Source organism: Scyliorhinus torazame, chromosome 1 (assembly GCF_047496885.1).
Source record: "Scyliorhinus torazame isolate Kashiwa2021f chromosome 1, sScyTor2.1, whole genome shotgun sequence".
In the NCBI taxonomy this organism is placed as follows: domain Eukaryota; kingdom Metazoa; phylum Chordata; class Chondrichthyes; order Carcharhiniformes; family Scyliorhinidae; genus Scyliorhinus; species Scyliorhinus torazame.
In genome coordinates this window covers 358,087,487-358,111,237 of record NC_092707.1, presented here as the reverse complement: position 1 = coordinate 358,111,237, position 23,751 = coordinate 358,087,487, and the positions used below count along the sequence as shown (strand labels likewise).

The following is a 23,751-nucleotide window of genomic DNA, read 5'->3' as shown; positions in this document are numbered from 1 at the left end:
GGGTACTCTAAATTTATTAAAAACAATAAAAATAATAGATAAATAAATAATTATACTTTTCATTCAATTTCTCAATGTATTTTCTTATTAGTGATGATGCAAAAACACTTGTCTTTTGTTGCCAGGATTATCTTGTTGAGTTATTTGAGAAAACAACTGTAACTGAGCCATAATAATTTGGTGTCCTTGCTGATCTAGATACATTTTTATTGTTTCATGCATATGCACCGTGAGTTATTACTTAAATACATAATCTGAAGACTGATGACACCGAATTAGAACACTGATCATTCGTGCCTGCAAGCCTGACCCAAATCCAAGCCAAATAAAAGTTCTTCCTTGAAAGAAGAAAAAATGGTTCCTTTTAGTAGCGGCTAGCACACAATTGGAAGAAGCTAGTACAGGGTGGCCTCCTTGTATGTTTATAATTTGCCTCTCAAGTAATCAATTCAACATGTCTGATACGGTCACAGTGATCTTAGATGATGCCAGACTCCTCTCTGTGCAGTAATTGAATACATCTCATGGTGCATCTAATGATCTTGTGCCGCTGTAACAAGTGAACATTTCGACTTTCATGATGGGGAGTTAGCAAAAAAAAATAATAATAAACAGTACCTCCTAGGGATGATATCCAAAGTAGTATGCTGACCAGCACTGCAGGCAAGAATTTAAAATAAATCCACCGACAAGCTTGACATTCATGATTCAGTCCATGTGACAAGGTAATTATGGATAGGAATTTATCCATCCAGAAACTCTCTGCTACAGCATTCAAATCTTACTTTAAAATTTTCAAGGATTTCACACCCACAACTCTTGTCCAGAGGATCACTGCATGTACTGAGCACTCCTTATTCAAAGAAAAACTTCAAGTATCGATCCTAAATTTGACTTTTATTACTTTGCAGCCTTGATTTCTCATCAGTCACAACATAAAAGTAGTTTGCTTGGGTTTCCCTTTGCCTATTACATTTACTAGCTTATATACTTTTATATGATCATCCCCTCAGTGTTCTGTTTGAAATTGAAAAAATCTGAATGCTTCTCTACTCTCTTACGAAGATCTTTGACACAAAGGTGTATAAACCCATTGTAGGAAGCAGCTCAGAAAGGGCGGTATCAAATTGGCTAACGGTCTCATGCCAAGCCCGATGTTCAGCTGCATTGATATCTGTTACCTATCTGGGAATACATTCCTGCTAGTTCTGCATCATGTGATGTGTAGCGACATCAGCAGAATATTTGCGCGGGCATTGAACAGATCACCATCTTGATTGTATGAGCAACATCCCTATTAAATCTCTCATCGTCTTTTACCACTATCCAGAGTGTGGGCACCTCCATACCTTTTCCCTCTGCAGCAACAAAGGAATGTAACAATATAAATTTGGCCAAATATCCAGTTGTGCACTACAGCCCAAGACAAATTTATTTTCCCTCGGGACCAGTTTCATGGTTCTTCATTGCAATTCCACCAAAGGTGGCGCAGAATTGCAATTCAGAAAGCAAGGTAGCTGTTTCATTTGGGCACTGACCAGACCCCCAGGTTTTGATGACGTACACTTGAGTAGGGAGCATTTTTCTGAGGTTTATCTCTAGATTAACTGTTTCATTCTGCCATTTGTTTTAAAGAAGTGAATGCTAGCTAGCCAGCATTGCAGTCAAAATTCTGCCATCATAGTACATTGATAAAGGCCCGAATTAGAGCAAAACATAAGTCAGGTTCCAATGCAAATATAGGCAATGGTATCACTGTATAACACCTAAAATGTTTACAGATCTTATGAGGGATTTATGGAGCAAAAGAAAATACATAAAAGCGCTAATGAAGTTGATGCTGTTTTTTATTCCTCACAGGTAGTCACAGCATACCTGAAAGGAGAGTAGTTGTGTACCATGGTATGTGGCATGGGACAGAGGTGAAAAGTGAGTCAAGGGGTTATAATTACGAGTGCAAAACTGAAGCACCTGGAAATAAGTATTTTAACTTAACCGTGTTTATATTTTTATATATGTTTTGCATTATATTTTTACATATTGATTTTTTTTTAAGAGCTTAAAGAAAATATTAATGCAGATCTGGTCTTCATTCATCAGAAAAACATTGTAAACTGAAATGCAGAACATTTTCTAACCTAAAATATGCCCTTCTGGGTCACTGAACTTCCGACTGTTCTCCAATATTTATTGGGCCATATGTTTAACACCCCGGTTTCACTTTAGCAAAGTTTAAAAATGCATAAAACTTTTTTCTGTATGATCCACATAAAGTCTTCATAAAAACCTGACTCATTAGTGTCTTTCAGTTCTCAAGTGCCAACTTGCTTTTGGGTGCTTGAGAGAATTATTTAATTGAATTGTGTACACAGCGCATATTCAGGAAATTTTCTTTCTCAGTCTGCAATTCACTTCCCCCAGAATCTCTAAATGTCATGTTTATTGGCAAAGTTTCAGTAATTTACTTCAGATTTTACATTAGCACTTAATTGTCCACAGTTACCCAAAGGCAATTAACAAGTTCATAATTATTTGAGCTACGTATGGTCATTAGCTTTCATAAAATCTATTTGTTTAGCAAATTGTTATAGTTTAAAACTGTGAGATTTTAACAGCCCTTATGAAACTCAAAGGAATCAGACCTGCCAGAACTATTTGTGGGGAAGCGGACCGACACCCTAGCCTTTGCTTCTCTAATCGCCTTCCGGCGATCAAATAACTGTACCTCGGTACACGTGACAATAAACAAATCCATTCAAAAGGGGGAAGGCTCAAGAACAAAATGGGGAGGGGAGGACGAAGGGCACCACCCTCTGGTAAATAACAAATAACTAAACATTGTTTTGTGAAGGGACTAGGAAACATAGAACTGTACGGCACAATACAGGCCCTTCGGCCCACGATGTTGAGCCGAACTAGTCTGAAACTAAGATCAAATCAACCTACTCCCAATCATTACCAACCTGAAACAATGAGGGAAGGCGGGACCAACACAAAGGAAATTGATTTGTACATTGCAATCGCAGTTACCCTCACTGCTTGTATCGTGCATAATATGTAAAATCTTTATTATAAACATTTTTTGAAAATTAAACTCAAAAGAAAGCATAAGTAAATATTCCTTGCATTTCTTTAGAATTCCTTTGTATTTCGCCCTATTTAAAGTTACCCTCATGACCATTCTGCAATTGCTCTACCAATTCGCACAAAATACGATGCTGAAGTGAAGTGTCTTCAAACAGGAACAGGAGTAGATCGTGGGGGAAATCACAGTTCAGTAACGAACTCCAATGGCATAACACTTTAACATAATAAAATGACTCAAGGTTCTTCAGAAGCATTATGAAACAAAATATAACACAAAGATACATATCAGAGCAAATAATCAAATGTTTGGTCATAGCTGCATCTTAACGAGTGGAATGTTTAGGGTATCGGAAGTTGAAGGCATGGACATCAATGGTGAAGCGATTAAAATTGAGGATGTGCAAGGGACCAGAATTAGAGGAGCACAGATATCACAGAAGGTTGTGGGGTTTGTAATGTTCTTGTCGGATGGCCTGATTTATATTATAAGAACACTTGTAGCTAAAGCTAGAAACGATTTATTAACATCAACTGTAGGTCAAATATATACAAAACAGATGAATATTAGTATGAACATGCACAAACCACTATCTCTCTCCCAGCTCCCTAGTCAGTGTGAAGTCACCTGACTCTAACATTCATTGCGCTGTTACGTAAATTGGACGTTCTGAAGTCTCCCTCTAAGTCTCCGAGCAGACGCCGGAGTGTGGCGACTAGGACCTTTCCACAGTAACTTCATTGCAGTGTTAATGCAAGCCTACTTGTGACAATAATAAAGATTATTATTATGTATTAATGAGACACCGAGTGGTCAGCTGGTGAATTACAACACAACCATGATATCACTACATCCCCTTTCCTTTGAAGGAATAAATTAATACATTACCATCAATATATTTACATGTGATATTATTAACAAAATTAATTCTTTTCTTTAAAATTTTTAAAACTGGTTTTACAAATACATATACTCACACACACACACACACATACACACACACAGCAAGCACAGCATGACAAATAGTCTAAATCTACAAATTGAGTCAATTAAGTTTTCTTCTGACTCTCGTTCAGCTTCTCAAAGTTTGACCTTGCTGCTCAGAACTTATGGATTCAATGTTCTCCATGACATTCTCATGCTCAGGAACTGCTGAACTATCTGACACTGCAGCTGTTGATTCTGACATAGATTCGTCATCCATCACGTTGTTGTGAAAATCTTGTCTGGTTTTCAAGAGCGTGTAACGATTTCTTCTTAAAACCAACCCTTCCTCTGTCTATACATTGTAAGAACGAGGTGCGACTTCTTCAAGTGCAATGGCTTTTCTCGACCATTTACCTGAATCATCTACTCTCACAATTTCATCACTACTCAAAGGTGGTAAAGTTCTAGACACTCCATCATGGAACTGTTTTTGTTTTGCTTTAATGTTTTGCATTTCTTGCAGTTCCACTGCATTCTCTTCCACCTTTTCCAAGTATGGAAATGTGGTACACAACCTTCCATTCATGAGTAATTCTGCTTGCGATCTACTATGTGGCAATGGTAATGCTTCGTAATGTCATTTTGTGAGATTATGGATCAGATTGACTGTCCATTGCTTTTTATAATGATTGTTTGACAATATGTATACTTTTTAGTTAAGATCTTTGGACTCATGCCGATACGAACATCACCATTTTTTTGTTTTACACATACCTTGGAATTTAGCCCATTGTTAGGTTCTTCTATCTTCTTGATAACTTGTGGTTTTGTATCTAATACTGGTGGTAGGGTAGAAACGAGATTGACATGCAGATCTACATCTTCAGCAATTTCACTTCTATATATAACATCTATATATAACTTCTATATATAAAGCATCGGTGCTTTAGGTAACGCATCTTCTTTAAATTGTATCTCGTTGGCGAATGGTCGTGCACTAAAATCAGTGAACACATACTGAATTTGCTGATAATCTTCTCAGAACCGTTGGAGTATTGATCCAATTCTTTGTGGATTCTATATACCAACTGCACTAGACCTAATTCTTCACAGGACTATTCACCTAATAATGAATCCAAGCCCTCGGATACAATACAGAATGGGACAGAATAAACTGTGTTCTTCACCGGCACACACAGATCACAAGCACAATAACATTTAATGCTTGAACCATTATAATCTCTCATCAATATTTAATGATTTCTTCTAAATAGCTGAACCTTTAGATTTTTTAAATAAGTCATGCTAATTAAATTGGCTTTGGCACCAGTGTCTAACTTCAATTAGACCACTAACCGTTAACTTCAAATGGTAGCAGCCAGTTGTCCTCGTCAACCACATTTATTTTAATTGGAGTATCAGTTTGCATTTTTTTTTTAAAGTGTTGGAGAATTTTTTGATGTCTCCATAAAATTCTTCTCCTCTATTCTTACTCCAACAAACAATGATGTTTCAGTGGAGGCTGTGGGCGGGATTCTCCGACCCCTCCCCCCCCCCCCGCCGCGCCACGTCGGAGAATCGCCGGGGGGGGGGGGGCAGCGTGAATCCTGCCCTGCCGCTCCGACGCCAAATGCCAAATTCTCCGGCCCCGGTTTTCGGGTGGGGGTGGGGATCGCGTCGGTCGGGGGCCGTTGGAATCGACCCCCCCCCCCCCCCCGCAATTCTCCGGGCCCCGATGGGCCGAGTGGCCACCCTTGGCACTGGTACGGGCCACCCCGCCAATTGCGGGAGAATACCACCCTGTGTCTTCCACTGTGCTGATTGATCTGGGGTTGAGCTTAGAGTAACAATTTTGAGTGAAGTTATTTTTTCCTTTGCATCTGGAACAAAACTTGCCAAACGGTGAACACTGCCTTAATTTGTGCCTTTGACCACATCATTTACACAAAATACTTTGTCCTGATCGGCACGGTAGCACAGTGGTTAGCAATATTGCTTCACAGCTCCAGGGTCCCAGGTTCGATTCCCGGCTTGGGTCACTGTCTGTGTGGAGTCTGCACGTTCTCCCAGTGTCTGCGTGGGTTTCCTTCAGGTGCTCCGGCTTCCTCCCACAAGTTCCGAAAGACTTGAACATTCTGAATTCTCCCTCAGTGTACCCGAACAGGGGCCGGAATATGGTGACGAGGGGCTTTTCACAGTAACGTCATTGCAGCATTAATGTAAATTTACCTGTGATAATAAAGATTAAAGGGCAGCACGGTAGCATTGTGGACAGCACAATTGCTTCACAGCTCCAGGGTCCCAGGTTCGATTCCGGCTTGGGTCACTGTCTGTGCGGAGTCTGTACATCCTCCCCGTGTGTGCGTGGGTTTTCTCCGGGTGCTCCGGTTTCCTCCCACAGTCCAAAGATGTGCAGGTTAGGTGGATTGGCCATGCTAAAAATTGCCCTTAGTGTCCAAAGTTGCCCTGAAGTGTTGCGTGGTGTTACTGGGTTATGGGGATAGGGTTGAGGTGTGGAACTTCGGTAGGGTGCTCTTTCCAAGAGCCGGTGCAGACCCGATGGGCCGAATGGCCTCCTTCTGCACTGTCAATTCTATAATTATTTAAAAATTAACCTGTTTGTTGGTGTGCAAGGAGCTGCAGGAACTTTCCAGCCTTTTTTTTGAAGTTTCCGGCCTTTTTGGAAAAAGGATGGCAACCGGAATACTTTCCTCCAAGAAGACGCCACCATTACTGAGAAACATTTTAGAATGCTGTGCTGCCTGCCCGTGAGCCTGGAAAATAAACTGTTTCTTCCAAGGACAGCTCCAATTCTCTCAGCAACCGTTCCCTCAGCTTATTTTTATTCACACAAAACACAATTTGGTCTCAAATCATGGAAGATTCCACCACAGAAAGATTACAGGTTTTAGCTTTTAACTTTAAATCAGTGATGAAATGATCTATGGGCTCTTCTTTCTTCTGTAATCATGATCTAATCACATGGCATTCATAAATTTCATTCTTGCAGTGGTCATCAAATCTTTGAATTACTTCATTAAAATTTTTGCTATCTTCATCGTTTGCAAATTTAAACGTATTAAACACAGCAATTGCTTTGGGCCCTGTCCCTGTTAGGAGCATCGCTACCTTACACAAATCTGATTAATCTCCTAATCTGCAGTAAGAAACAGATTAAATTGTTGTTTAAACACATGGCAGTTGCTGTCCACATTACCATGTAATCTGAGACTCATTGGTGGCTTCAACAACTCCACGTAGTTGGCTTCACTTGATGATATGAGTTTTTTCGCAGTGTTTAATACCACCCAACACTGGTACCATGTAATGTTCTTGTCAGATGGCCTGATTTATATTACAAGAACACATGTAGCTAAAGCTATAAATGATTTATTAACATTAACTGTATGTCAAATATAGACAAAACAATAGATGAATAACTGGATGAACATGCACAAACCACTATTTCTCTCCCATCCCAGCTCCCTAGTCAGTCTGAGGTCACCTGACTAACATTCACATATATACTGAGACTCCTAGCGGTCAATTGGTGAATTGCAACACAGCTATGATATCCCTAAGGGTTGGAGGAGATTACAGACATAGAGAAGCGGAAGGACATGAAGAAATTCCAAAACAGGGACTAAAATTTTAAACCAACAGCATGCTTAACTGGGAGCCAGTGTAAGTCACCAAGCACAATAATGATGGGCGAACAGGATTTAGGAGGAGAGGACAAAGGCAGCAGAATTTTGGATAGTCTTAAGTTTACAGAGGCCAGCCAGCCAACAGTCAAATTTAGAAGTAACGAAGACTTGGGTGAGTTGGGGCACGGGCAGATGAAGGCACTATGTTACCCTGAAAGTACAAACATTTTAATGCTTAATACCTGAATAGCTACTAATTTGGTCAAAATCCCAATACTAAAGATTGATAACTAGTTTATTATGAACTTAAGTTCAATGTTGCAAGAGTTTGGTCACAGTACTGGTAAAAGCCCGTTCAGATTCTGAATAGATAACAAACACCACATAAAGATGCAATGGTACATATCACTTCACTCCATCCACTGTAATGTTTCACCAGGCAAACTCAAGTGTCCTTGAAAAAAAGCTGAACAAGGCTTCTCAACTGGCTTCAAACACAAATTCCACTTCTAGCACAACTAGAACTAATAATAATGACAACAGAGGTGTGCTGCTCCACAAATCATGCCAGGAAAGAATCCACGGTTTGAGCATTTGCATTTATCTGTTGTTTCATTGCCATTGTGCGTTGAAACATTCTGGGGTTCCAGTAAACAATCATTCAGTCTTGCTGTATAATTAAGTGCACTGGCCTCAGATAAATGCAATAAAAAACAACGTTTTTGTGACATGACTGTAGCTGTCCAACAAATCATCAAAATACTCTGAAAAATTCAAATAGGTGCACTGCTCATAACACTTGGGGATGGCATGCTTTGCCACTTCTGAGTTGTGGGAAGCCTATTGCCACTGGCCTATAAGTTACACCATGAACTATGTTGTTTTACATAAGCTATCTGTCTATTCCGTGAGCAGCCTTTTAGTGAGATTGCGGCGGTAGAAGAAACAAGATTCAGCAAATCAAATACAACCATAACCAGTACATTAAGTGGCCTTAGGTGAAACACTTAAGTTCAAGATACACAAGTATAACATTTATCATTTTCAGAGCGCTAAGATGCATAATCTATACGAATCAAATATGTGTTCATTTGTAGCTGTATTTCATAAAGGCACTTGTTCATTCTAATTTACTATAAGGTTCTAATGGATTAAATTATTACTGAAGACGCCGAGATGAAACAGGACAAGGATCTTCCATAAAAAATGCTTTTGTTTTTTTTAAATTTACTGTTTTTAATTTGCAATATATAACCAATGGAAATTACTATTAAAAAGCTATTTTAAACAGTCAAGATGGAATCAGTAAGACGAAAAACATGCTAAGACCAATGAACATAACAGTGCCAAAATGATAGTTGCAGATTATGTAATCATTAACAAAAAAAATTGCACTGAATAATTGTGTTTTCTAAATGCTGACCTTTTCTTTTACATGGCCAAAGGCAAGAAATGCTCTTTTAGGTTTAAGAAGGTTAAAATAGATGCTAGCTAAAGTTGACATTAAGGGGAAACTTCCAACACACCTAATCTTTAAATTCTCTTATTTCTTAACAGGCAGTCAGGAGAAATTATCTTTTCTCGGTGTTGTACTTTTGCTTTCACTAGGTACCAGGACAGCTCTGACTGTACACCTACTTCTATGACAAATCCTCTAGGGTATGACCTCACTAATACGACGGCTTCAAATTCGTAACAAGGAAAGCCAGAAGGCACTTCACAAAAGAAAGTGTAAGCAGTTTGTTCTAGTTTAAGTGTAAATTAATCCAATGTATTTAGGCCTGTGGAGAAATGGCAGGCAGATGGGAGTTGACAATGCCACGCTATATGACCTTTTGCTCCATGTTACCCTTATCTTGGGGGTTCTCCTTCGAGCGGTGGTGTCTAAGATAGACCTAGCTACCGCTCAGCAAAATCTCTATTTTTAGATAAATGTTGTCTCAATTTATGATTACATCGCATTCAAGTCTCTGTCTACGTACGATGAGCAAAGTTTATCTGCACATGATAAATATATTTCCTGATTAAGAATTAAAGTTTTTAGAAGTAATTTACAGTAAAACTAAATTTTTTCACGATCTACTTTTAAAAGTATGAAATAGTATGAACCACAATAAAATTCCATTGTAACAATGTTTCCAGTAATATTGTTCCATGCACAAAACTAATACTAAAGAGCATCTGATTGTCTCAGAAACTATTTGAATTAACAAAACTAGCTTTTGTTGGGGACCTTTAATAAATATTAAAAATGATGTTACTCATAAAATAAAACATACATAACTATAGTCACATGTATGGTTCAAATGCATCTACACTATCGAATTGGCAGATAATAAAAGAAAATTATGAAGCAGACTACTTTGAAATTGCAATCCCAAATTACTCCTTTGCAAGGTTATATCATCAGATGATGCGCTGGACGACAAACTGTGATTGCATATGCTCATGAGTTCACATGCGGATACCAGCAAGTATATTATTTTTATAATCTTTATTGTCACATGTAGGCTTACATTAACACTGCAATGAAGTTACTGTGAAAAGCCCCCAGTCTACACATTCCGGCACCTGTTCGGGTACACAGAGGGAGAATTCAGAATGTCCAAATTGCCTAACAGCACGTGTTTCAAGACTTGTGGGAGGAAACCAGAGCACCCGGAGGAAATCCACGCAGACACAGGGAGAACGTGCAGACTCCACACAGACCGTGACCCAAGCCGGGAATCGAACCAGGGCCCTGTGAAGCAACAGTGCTAACCACTGTGCTACCATGCTGCCCAGGAGCAATAGTTAACTTAAAATTGTTTATCCATTGGATTTTGTTTTAGAGCAACTAAAAACTGTTCAAATTTGTATGTTCGCATTCCAAATATGCTCCACTGTACAACAAGTCAAAGTTGAGGTGCTTTGTTGCGTTAGAAGGATGTGGGTTTTTTTTTAAACAAAGACACCATTTCTAATGCTTTTTTTCTGGCTCGATTTTGCTAAACGCATCTCATTAAGACAATGGAAGGACTGCAGCCAGTCAGCCAAACATACAACTTGCATTCCACCCCAAGGAAGAGGAAAAGGAACAGACTCTTAAATCCACCCTCCACGCTGCCACCGCACCCCAACCCCCCCCCCCCCCCCCCCGCCCCCCATGAAAAACCCCATCGCCTGGTGCCTTTTATACCATTACTATTCAAACGTTTCTACCATGTGACATCAAAAATGTCATTACCTGTTCTACAGCACAATGACTACAGCAGACATGGCAATCAAATTCCTGTGGAGTAGACAGCCAGCAAGGCTCTTTAAGAACTGTTCTACCAAGTCAGAGAAAAGAGACCAAAAGGATATATTGTAAGGCTGCAAGGGCCATGTCTCCCTCTCTCTCTCTGAAGTATTGTGCACAGATATTGCAGAGTAACCATCCTGAGAAGAGAAAATCAACTGCAAACCAAGATCTTTTGGAAACGTGGAAATCGACTCCGTCAAGGTACACCCAGCAACTGCACAAAACGGTCGCAATGTGGAACCAGCGCATTGAGACCAGCCCAAGGAACCGTATATTTCTTTGATTGGTTATTTTCTCCATGAGCTGTAATAAAATCTCAAGTCTATGTTCATCTTCCATCAGTTGTACTAGTGTGTGTGTGAGTACGAAGCCAGGGAATGTGAGAGATATATGAATGGTGGTAACAATTTACTTTTTAAAATTCAGTTGGGACAATAAACCTAACCTTATTCCGTTATTTAAACTCAGAAAACCGGTCTGATTAATTCTTTATGATCTGAAAACACACATAGTGGAACTCCTATAGATCTGGCAAAGCACACCCTTGCTGAACTTCTGGAATAGTTAAAATATGGTATACTAGATGTAAAATTTAAAGAACAATAATTAAAATAGAAGAAACTATGAAGAAAGAAGTTGGAATTGGCAGGATTGGTGGGGGGGGGGGGGGGGGGGGAGGAGGAGGGAAGACAGAGGAGGGATGGCTTCCTGTTCCTGCTTACTATACAGTGACTCCTGCTGAAAGAATATATCAACTTGGGATAGGATTTTAACATGATGCCTGCTCTCAGAACTAAGTTGCTTTGAAAATCTGTCCAATTTCTCAACATATAATTTTACTAGCAAATTATTAATGGTGTAGGCTTTACTGAAAGAGCTAATTCACCTCGATTACTGTGCTTCAGAGCAATGGTATGCAAATTATTATTATTTTTTTTAAACACAGGCAGTACTCCAATTATTAGGCTTGAAAGGCCGAGTGGAATACTCCTTCTCTTTCTCATGTACTTAAGTTGGATCTAAATGTACACTTTCATTGATATTATAAAAAGTAAACTGGAATTTCACTTACCTGCACTTCTGATATTAGGATCCAGATCCGGCATCTCTTTAGCAGCCTCTGGGCTGACACTATATATGGATGCTCCAGCTTCATTGGTAATACTATAAATGGTCAAGAAACATGTTTTTAAGTAATTGGGCCGAGTTAATATCCTAAACTGCCAAATGATTTTGAACAGGGAACATTGGATTAAAGCATTATTCACTCTCACTACTTCAGATAGCGACAACATCCTGTATGTGACTATCCTAGGGTACTGTGTCAGCGTCACATCTAGTACGAGTGTTACACAAACTATCACTTTTCTGCTCAGTTCAGAATAAGTCATAATTAGAGATGAAAACAGAAAATGCTGGATAAACTCAGCAGGTCTGGCAGCATCTGTGGAGAGGAAAACCACAGTTAACATTTCGAGTCTCTATCACCCTTCTGTAGAACTGTTGAAGGGCAATATGGACTGGAAACATTATCTGTGCTTCTCTGTCCACCACCACTGCCAGACCTGCTGAGTTCATCCAGCATTTTCTGTTTTTATTTCACATTTCCAGCATCCACAGTGTTTTGCTTTTAATAATTAGAAATGTCTGCTTTCTCCTTCCTCCCCACAGCTAGTGAAAGATTGACCATCAAGGCTTGTCTGCCGAAAGCCAATTTAAATATTTTCTCTAGATATATAATACATGGAGGAGCTGATGGCTCAGTGGTTATATGCTCCCTGTGATCAGGTAGTGAGCTAGATGGTCCGGATGCTCTCTTTACATGCACACTAGCTGGCCAAAGGGCAGCAGGCACCCATGTATGCCCAGTGTAAATGAGCAATTTCAAGAGGGTGGCAAGGCAAATGGAGGAAAGTCTCCTGAATCTTTTTTAATAAATCATTGTCTAGCTTTATAATCCAAGATCAATGGATCAAATCAATATTTCAAAACAAATGTCACCGTACACTAGCAAACAGCTTAAGATGTAATACATAGGAACAAGAAAAAAAGTGTATTCGTTCACCACAGATGTAAGATTTAAATACCACAATGTTATTTGTAAAGAAACAAAAGGTGAAAAGACTGTTTTGAGCATATCCATCTTTGGATATTCCGATTGTAACCACCCCTTAAATAATGCATAAAGAGAACATTATTTCTGTTACCTCTCCCACTGACTATGAGAGAACTTGAAAAGAAATAGGATAAATAAGAACTGAGAAATGATTTTAATAAAAAGGAAGCAGTGTTTTCTTACTGTAACATTGCCGCCACCTAGAGGCCACTTGGGCCCCAATCCAATTTGATTACATCTATAACACGATTCTAAATTTGAATCATTCACCTCTATGCAACTTCATGGACTAATTTTTAGCATTTACCGTATTTTTAAATGTCTATTTGTGAGCGCTGATTAAAAATGAAAAAAACATTTTTGTTGAAAATATTTCAATAACCCTCAGAATAAAGATCACTTAACCAAGTTGTAATACAATATCAATTCTTCTAGTGGTGTACTTCACGAACAATATTTTCAATAATTCAAATCAAAATGCATTTTATTGTAGCAGCTTTTCCAATGTTCTTGTCCCCTATGCTTTTATCATTCCTCAGATATCCCAGGATATTGCTGAAATGAACCATTCCACACTTTGAACAGCATAATCCGGGGAACAAAATGGGGGAGAGAGACATTAATCTCATTTTACCATCTCTTGCCCAGGTGCCTGAAGGCAAATAAGGCAGATGAACGGTAAGCAAATCAGTTCGTTTTTAAGCAAGAGTCTGAAAAACCATAAGCAACTGGATGAAAGGAGACTAAACAAAAAGCAATGTTACCTTGTTTAAGTAATCCAAAAACATCTCACACACATTTTGCACCATTATGCAAGGATAAAATATACAGAGTTAAAGGCAGATTTTTGATCGACAAGGGAGTCAGGGGTTATGGGGGGCAGGCGCGACAGTGGTGTTAAGGTCACAATCAGACCAGCCACAATCTTATTGAATGGCGGAGCAGACTCAATGGGCTGAATGTCCTACTCCTATTTCTTATCGTCTTATAACGGAGTACGGTCATTCAAACATACTTTACACAAACACTTACTGTGAAATAAATCAGGTTAACAATTCTCATCAAGCCTTACTTCATTAAGTGATAATTCAATCCATCTCGCAAATGAAAAACATGAACCCCATTTGAGATTATGAGGATGGTATTGTTATAATCTGGTTTCACCATTGCACAGGAGGAAGTACATACCACTGGGTGTCAGCTCGCGTAAAAGATGAGACATTCAAACACCACCTACAGCAGCAGCTGAATCAATAATAATCTTTTTATTGTCACAAGTAGGCTTACATTAACACTGCAATGAAGATAATGTGACACAGGGAGAATTCAAAATTCTCAGCCGCTACGGGAATTGAACCCGCGCTGCTGGCCTTGTTCTGCATTACAAGCCAGCTGTCTAGCGCACTGAGCTAAACCAGCACAGCAGGTACCTATGGCAAGTGCAAATTTTTAAAACAATGGCAACAGATATCTGTTACAATCCCAGACCAGGCTCAACAGTGGCTAGGACCGGGTGAGCAAGATCAGAACACAACTCAAAAAGCTTTCTCAAAATGTCCGAATACCTTTGTTCCACCCAGCAATGACATCGGGCTGGATTCTCCCGCCCCGCCGGCCGCAAGAATACCATGGCCGAGCCACGTACAATGGAGAACTCCATTGGCCTCATGCAGGATTCTCCAGTCGACGGGCAGATGCGGTCGGAGAATCATGCCCATCACCTCTCCAAGCTGAAAACAAATTAACTCTCCATGCTGAAAGCATATTAACTCCCCAGGGACTCCCCCCTAATCAAATAACACTGCATTAGCCCAGGTTGTTTTTACTCTGGTCAATTTCACCTCTGACTCCCAAAAGGTTTCTGGTCTTGCAAAACAAGATTACTTCAAAAAATATGACTACTGCAGTCAAACACACTCTAGCCAAGAATTTAACCCTTAAATTGTCAAATGTTTATAATCCAATATATCTAAAATCCTGCACTTTTCACATATCCCACTGAGATGATGTAATTAAACAGTGTGCTGCTACTGGAGTCATACCAGGCTAACGTCTAAAGTTGAATGGATGAGATTCTAACGCCGGAGGAATGCACAGTGCACTACTCATATTATAAATTTTGCTTCAGTATTGCATCCATGATGAAGCATTTAGTGTTAACAGGGTCTTTGCTAACAGAACTAGCAATCTGGCCTCAGCAATCACCTGCCCATAGCCTTTGTGGTCGGCACATAAAAGTCATCTGGAAGGTAATTGGTAAGTACAGTTTGCTGAAAAAATCATCTGATGCCAGCATATGAGAATGCAGTTAGAGAAAAAAAATATTTTGCCAATTACAATGGAAAACAGATGCTTTCCGATTAAGGACACACAGGTGGTGACAGAACTCCACCGACACAATACACTTGCTCATAATGTTGCAACAGTTATTTCTGAATTCCGAAGGCAGATCTAGTCACACCCGAGGTTAGGCCGAAACCGCCTGTGGGAACAGCTTCCCCCAACGCACACATGACACACCTCTTATATTAGGCTGAATGAAGTAACAATCACGATTTTCAAACACCACCTTCCAGGAATTACCAAATGAGTTATTATGTCACACAGCACAGCACGCCTTCACATATTTAACCATTTATAAAACATAAAAATCAAGTAACTTCTGAGTTTATTAAAAATACTTAAAACTATAAGCCAGGCACAGGGAGACTAGGAATGGTCATTAGCTCATGCTGTTTAATACATGACTAAAGCTCTTGAAAAAAATCAAGTCTTTATTAGCTGTTTCTGAAATGTTACTTAAATCATTCACATTTTGCTTTTTAACTTCCTGTATTAGAAACACACAAAAATCAAGTTACACTTATTTAACAGAACATAAGTACGTGCTTTTTTAGTCTTACAAGCTTTTAAGCATTCAGAGGCTTACACTTGGACTTGTAACTACTTTCAATTTCTTTATGCAGGACATTGTTTCTTTCTATTTCTGCCCCCAAACAGAACTAAAATTAAAGGTCCCTGCAATAAATTGCTAGTTAACTTCCAAAGGATCAGGTCTTTTTTATTCAAAATGTAAGCTTTCTAAGGAGGTTTAACTCAATATTGCTACTGAAATCGTCCTCAATTCTCCATTTCAATTTATTACTGTGAGTGAAGCAGACCCTGTCCTTGCATGGCAGTGAATGGATGGATGCATAAAAATGAACAGCAGAATCGCGCCTTACTTTGGGTGCGTTACTTCATCAAACTATTAAAACCAATGCCAAAATATGAGAATCAGATCATTTTTGGCTATTGTTCTCATTACATTTTAAATTCTTAGAACACGATGGAAATAGGGGAGGGAAGTACAGGAAGAAAGAACCAAAGTTATAAATATTACATTTTTAAGACTGATGTACTGGGATAAGAGTGCAAACTTAGAGCTAGCTGATTTATTAAAATTATATTTAATTAAATGGAACTCTTGTTGAAAATAAATATCCAGAAGTACAAATTTTCAAGTGACACAAGGCCGCACAATCTTTCAGGCTCTAAGATTAGATACTTACTAAAACATAATTCAGCAAATTTTTACTCAACTTTCTTTTCTGACTGTTCAGAATAATTTACTTTAGCATTTAAGCTGCATAATTGTTTTAAAACCTGTGAAAATTATTTGCTGTGCATGAGTGCGAAAAATGTCTCAATAGTCTGGAGTGAAAGAACAATTCTCCTTCTGAATTCCTTTGAAATAATTTGAAACGGTGCTCACAGTAAAAATAGAATTTTACTTTTTTTTTCACGAGTAGACCTGCTCATTAAAGCTTTCTAGATTTTTACCTACGATGGTGCTTGTCCACAAAACCATTACCTACAAGCTGCAACTTTCTGTACACATTATCTGTAATAAGCATATAACCACATCATCGGGGAAGATTTCCTCTGTTGGTTATGTTGCAAAATCATTAATCCATTATCTATACTTACATTTGCACGACCACAACAAATCGCTAACAGAGGATTTTCTTTTCCAAATTTACTCAGGTGATTTTTTTTTTTTAAACTGGAACAGTTATACTGCTTGCTAATTTTAAGTTGCTAAATGCAAAGACCATTTCTCTCTTCCCCAACTTTCATGCGTTCCGTTATAAACCCAAACAGTTCCTGTCAACAACTTTTGGAAATGAAAACAAGTCAAAAGAATTTAATTTTCTAGCATCCCAGAGTACTTTGTAACCTATAAATTATAGTTGAAGTGTAGTCACTTCTGTTTTGGAGATGCTTGTTGAGGTTGACTGAACATCGGAAGAACTCCCTGTACTTCATCCAATAGTGCCGAAGGACCACTGACATTCACCTGAGCAGGCAAATGGAAGCTTGATTCTGAGAAGTGCGCTGATGTGCCAGCCGGGATTACTTGCACAAGTGTTACAGAGGGGTTTGAAAACAACCTTCTGGCACAGGGGCAAGAGTTTTACCACTGAATGAAAAGACAGAACAGATTCAGCAAAAAAACTTTAATCTGTAAAAGGACATAGTCCTTAGACTGATTAACTTACTTACCTTGCAGGTCAGCTGTTTAGTTCGGGAGTGAGAGCCAGGACCTTAGAAACAGCGCTGGCATTTGAAAAAGCGCGGGAGCTGCGAGGCAGAGGGGACCGTTTATAAGGTCGCTGCCTGGGTGAGGTAAGTACTGATTAACTTACTTACCTTGCAGGTCAGCTGTTTAGTTCGGGAGTGAGAGCCGGGACCTTAGAAACAGCGCGGGAATTTGAAAAAGCGCGGGAGCTGCGAGGCAGAGGGGACCGTTTAAAAGGTCGCTGCTTGGGTGAGGTAAGTACTGATTAACAACTTACTTACCTTGCAGGCCAAGTCGATTTCAGAAGGAGCGGAGCAGGCTAGTCCATTTCAGCGGGGGCAGTGCGGAAGTGATTTCTGGGAGGTAAGTCTCTCCTTTAAATTTTTTTTTTTTTAATTTTAGTGTTTAAGGTGGGAACAGGAAGTCGACCCGCGGACTTCTGGGAAGACCCTCACCAATAAATTCTGGTGGAGAGGAAACCCGAGACACTACACGTGTAGTGTCTCCCACCCGCCCTCCTCCTCTAACCTAATAATAAAACCCATTGGTGTGAGGTAAGTACCATATTTTATTATTGTTATTAATACTTTTTTTTTTAATATAGAAAATTTAATTTAGTTGTTAGCCAGATCTTGGTAGAAAGTTAGAGGGATGGCAGGGAAGGGAGTGCAATGTTCCTCCTGCAGGATGTTTGAGGTGAGGGATGCCGTTAGTGTCCCTGCTGATTTTACCTGCAGGAAGTGCTGCCATCTCCAGCTCCTCCAAGACCGAGTTAGGGAACTGGAGCTGGAGTTGGAAGAACTTCGGATCATTCGGGAGGCAGAGGGGGTCATAGATAGCAGCTTCAGGGAATTAGTTACACCAAAGATTGGAGATAGATGGGTAACTGTAAGAGGGACTGGGAAAAAGCAGTCAGTGCAGGGATCCCCTGCGGTCGTTCCCCTGAGAAACAAGTATACCGCTTTGGATTCTTGTGGGGGGGGGGACTTACCAGGGGTAAGCCATGGGGTACGGGCCTCTGGCACGGAGTCTGTCCCTGTTGCTCAGAAGGGAAGGGGGGAGAGGAGCAGAGCATTAGTAATTGGGGACTCGATAGTCAGGGGCACAGATAGGAGATTTTGTGGGAGTGTGAGAGACTCACGTTTGGTATGTTGCCTCCTAGGTGCAAGGGTACGTGATGTCTCGGATCGTGTTTTCCGGGTCCTTAAGGGGGAGGGGGAGCAGCCCCAAGTCGTGGTCCACATTGGCACTAACGACATAGGTAGGAAAGGGGATAAGGATATCAGGCAGGCTTTCAGGGAGCTAGGATGGAAGCTCAGAACTAGAACAGAGTTGTCATCTCTGGGTTGTTGCCCGTGCCACGTGATAGTGAGATGAGGAATAGGGAGAGAGAGCAATTAAACACGTGGCTACAGGGATGGTGCAGGCGGGAGGGATTCAGATTTCTGGATAACTGGGGCTCTTTCTGGGGAAGGTGGGACCTCTACAGACAGGATGGTCTACATCTGAACCTGCGGGGCACAAATATCCTGGGGGGGAGATTTGTTAGTGCTCTTTGGGGGGGGTTTAAACTAATGCAGCAGGGGCATGGGAACCTGGATTGTAGTTTTAGGGTAAGGGAGAGAGTATAGAGGTCAGGAGCTCAGATTTGACGTCGCAGGAGGGGGCCAGTGTTCAGGTCGGTGGTTTGAAGTGTGTCTACTTCAATGCCAGGAGTATACGAAATAAGGTAGGGGAACTGGCAGCATGGGTTGGTACCTGGGACTTCGATGTTGTGGCCATTTCGGAGACATGGATAGAGCAGGGACAGGAATGGATGTTGCAGGTTCCGGGGTTTAGGTGTTTTAGTAAGCTCAGAGAAGGAGGCAAAAGAGGGGGAGGTGTGGCGCTGCTAGTCAAGAGCAGTATTACGGTGGCGGAGAGGATGCTAGATGGGGACTCATCTTCCGAAGCAGTATGGGCTGAGGTTAGGAACATGAAAGGAGAGGTCACACTGTTGGGAGTCTTCTATAGGCCTCCAAATAGTTCTAGGGATGTAGAGGAAAGGATGGCGAGGATGATCCTGGATAAGAGCGAAAGTAACAGGGTAGTTATTATGGGAGACTTTAACTTTCCAAATATTGACTGGAAAAGATATAGTTCGAGTACATTAGATGGGTCGTTTTTTGTACAGTGTGTGCAGGAGGGTTTCCTGACACAGTTTGTTGACAGGCCAACAAGAGGCGAGGCCACATTGGATTTGGTTTTGGGTAATGAACCAGGCCAGGTGTTGGATTTGGAGGTAGGTGAGCACTTTGGGGACAGTGACCACAATTCGGTGACGTTTACGTTAAGGATGGAAAGGGATAAGTATACACCGCAGGGCAAGAGTTATAGCTGGGGGAAGGGCAATTATGATGCCATTAGACGTGACTTGGGGGGGATAAGGTGGAGAAGTAGGCTGCAAGTGCTGGACACACTGGATAAGTGGAGCTCGTTCAAGGATCAGCTACTGCGTGTTCTTGATAAGTATGTACCGGTCAGACAGGGAGGAAGGTGCCGAGCGAGGGAACCGTGGTTTACCAAAGAAGTGGAATCTCTTGTTAAGAGGAAGAAGGAGGCCTATGTGAAGATGAGGGGTGAAGTTTCAGTTGGGGCGATGGATAGTTACAAGGTAGCGAGGAAGAATCTAAAGAGAGAGCTAAGACGAGCAAGGAGGGGACATGAGAAGTATTTGGCAGGAAGGATCAAGGAAAACCCAAAAGCTTTCTATAGGTATGTCAGGAATAAGCGAATGACTAGGGAAAGAGTAGGACCAGTCAAGGACAGGGATGGGAAGTTGTGTGTAGAGTCTGAAGAGATAGGCGAGATACTAAATGAATATTTTTCGTCAGTATTCACTCAGGAAAAAGATAATGTTGTGGAGGAGAATGCTGAGCTCCAGGTAAATAGATTAGATGGCATTGAGGTACGTAGGGAAGAGGTGTTGGCAATTCTGGACAGGCTGAAAATAGATAAGTCCCCGGGACCTGATGGGATTTATCCTAGGATTCTCTGGGAGGCCAGGGAAGAGATTGCTGGACCTTTGGCTTTGATTTTTATGTCATCATTGGCTACAGGAATAGTGCCAGAGGACTGGAGGATAGCAAATGTGGTCCCTTTGTTCAAAAAGGGGAGCAGAGACAACCCCGGCAACTATAGACCGGTGAGCCTCACGTCTGTAGTGGGTAAAGTCTTGGAGGGGATTATAAGAGACAAGATTTATAATCATCTAGATAGGAATAATATGATCAGGGATAGTCAGCATGGCTTTGTGAAGGGTAGGTCATGCCTCACAAACCTTATCGAGTTCTTTGAGAAGGTGACTGAACAGGTAGACAAGGGTAGAGCAGTTGATGTGGTGTATATGGATTTCAGCAAAGCGTTTGATAAGGTTCCCCACGGTAGGCTATTGCAGAAAATACGGAGGCTGGGGATTGAGGGTGATTTAGAGATGTGGATCAGAAATTGGCTAGCTGAAAGAAGACAGAGGGTGGTGGTTGATGGGTAATGTTCAGAATGGAGTTCAGTCACAAGTGGAGTACCACAAGGATCTGTTCTGGGGCCGTTGCTGTTCGTCATTTTTATCAATGACCTAGAGGAAGGCGCAGAAGGGTGGGTGAGTAAATTTGCAGACGATACTAAAGTCGGTGGTGTTGTCGATAATGTGGAAGGAAGTAGCAGGTTACAGAGGGATATAGATAAGCTGCAGAGCTGGGCTGAGAGGTGGCAAATGGAGTTTAATGTAGAGAAGTGTGAGGTGATTCACTTTGGAAGGAATAACAGGAATGTGGAATATTTGGCTAATGGAAAAGTTCTTGAAAGTGTGGATGAGCAGAGGGATCTAGGTGTCCATGTACATAGATCCCTGAAAGTTGCCACCCAGGTTGATAGGGTGGTGAAGAAGGCCTATGGAGTGTTGGCCTTTATTGGTAGAGGGATTGAGTTCCGGAGTCAAGAGGTCATGTTGCAGCTGTACAGAACTCTGGTACAGCCGCATTTGGAGTATTGCGTACAGTTCTGGTCACCGCATTATAGGAAGGACGTGGAGGCTTTGGAGCGGGTGCAGAGGAGATTTACCAGGATGTTGCCTGGTATGGAGGGAAAATCTTATGAGGAAAGGCTGATGGACTTGAGGTTGTTTTCGTTGGAGAGAAGAAGGTTAAGAGGAGACTTAATAGAGGCATACAAAATGATCAGGGTGTTGGATAGGGTGGGCAGTGAGAGCCTTCTCCCGCGGATGTAAATGGCTGGCACGAGGGGACATAACTTTAAACTGAGGGGTAATAGATATAGGACAGAGGTCAGAGGTAGGTTCTTTACGCAAAGAGTAGTGAGGCCGTGGAATGCCCTACCTGCTACAGTAGTGAACTCGCCAACATTGAGGGCATTTAAAAGTTTGTTGGATAAACATATGGATGATAATGGTATAGTGTAGGTTAGATGGCTAACCTACAATTTCGGTGCAACATCGTGGGCCGAAGGGCCTGTACTGCGCTGTATTGTTCTATGTTCTATAGTGAATAAAATTAATATGCATTATATTTCAGTATCTTCCTTAAGTTTTGATTAATAAACAGTATCAAGTCAGATTTCTTAATTGACATCAGGTAATTTGCTCATTCAATTAAAATGTACTGAAATACTGGGCAGCACGGTGGCGCAGTGGATAGCACTGTTGCCTCACGCCGCCATGGTCCCAGTTTCTATCCTGGCTCTGGGTCACTGTCAGTGTGGAGTTTGCACATTCTCCCCGTGTTTGCATGGGTTTCGCTCCCACAACCCAAAGATGTGCAGGGTAGGTGGATTGGCCACGTCAAATTGCCCTTTAATTGGAAAAAATGAATTGGGTACTCTAAATGTATTTTTTAAATTGTACTGAAATACTGCGAAAGGACACCGCAATTTCAAATTTAATTGCAAATCTTAGTGTGAAGCCAACCCAAGGAATAAAATGTTTCAGCCACAAGTCATACTTGCTACATTAGAATAAATGTCATTTGGATCCATGAGTTTTAGCTCTCAGCTTGTACAAAACTACTTACATTTGTTATAGCATCTTTAACAAAAGGAAACATCGAAAAGTCCTTCACAGGGGCATTATAAGACAAATTATGGCATCGAGCGACATAAGGAGATAAAGGGCGTGATTTACTAACCAACCCGCCGTGTGTTGTTCAGCGGTGGAGAGGGCGCGCCAACGGGATTTACCGACAACGGCACTGACAACGGGATTTCCCAGTGACTACATCCCTCGTTGCCAGGAAACTCATGCGCGTCGTGAACAGCTGGCGAATCGCACCCAATAAGCCAGATGATCAAATGGTCAAAAAGGGAGGTTTTCCTCAGACCTGAGGAAGGAGCTGCACTCCGAAAGCTAGTGATTCGAAACAAACCTATTGGACTTTAACCTGGTGTTGTCAGACTTCTTAGTGTACCCACCCCAGTCCAATGTCAGCATCTCCACATGATAGCTTCAACATAATTCTTTTAAATCTGATGCAGATTACTATATTAGTAATTTCAGATCAGTGATAACAGAACTCCGCCCAGTCACCCGAGGCTGGAATTGAACCCGGGTCCCCTGGTGTTGTGAGGCAGCAATACTAAATCAATTAAACCTGCTCTTTCTCCCACCCAGAGTCCTGTGAATTTTCTTTTTCAAATATACACCCAAGTTCTTTTGAAAGTTACAGAAAATTGGCAAAAATAGGTCATCTGCACATTTCACTACTACTTTGTGTCTTTAATTCAACTTTGCCATCTGCTGGCCAGATTGAAGAATTCTGCTATGTCTTGTTTGAAATAATCACGTTTAGGCTCAAATGCTGGGGCGTTTCTCAGATCATGGGACTAATACAATGTTAGTCTGACATACAGACTGATGTGTTGGGTGCTCTGGATCCGTGGAACACATACAGGCCACCAACACTTAAAATAGTACAACACTATTTTATTAAGTTAGAAACTGTTGAACATACTTTCACTGTGGGTTAACACGATGTTAGATTAAACTAAAGACCTATGCCTGTCCTAACCAGTCTATGCACTCAGCACATGGTAAAGATCTGTGCTGTAAGCTCTGTCCTTCTGAGAGACTGCATCCCGAATGAG

At 40.9% G+C, this 23,751-nt stretch overlaps 1 protein-coding gene across 3 annotated transcripts in view; it reads right to left on the bottom strand.

The window, feature by feature from the left end:
* srbd1 (S1 RNA binding domain 1) overlaps positions 1-23,751 on the bottom strand; it is a 425,904-nt gene that overhangs the window by 219,672 nt on the left and 182,481 nt on the right. For all 3 annotated transcript variants that reach the window (XM_072510745.1, XM_072510754.1, XM_072510763.1), the window contains exon 16: positions 12,015-12,106. In XM_072510745.1, coding sequence (XP_072366846.1) covers positions 12,015-12,106 — 92 coding nt within the window. The remainder of the gene's footprint in view (positions 1-12,014; positions 12,107-23,751) is intronic.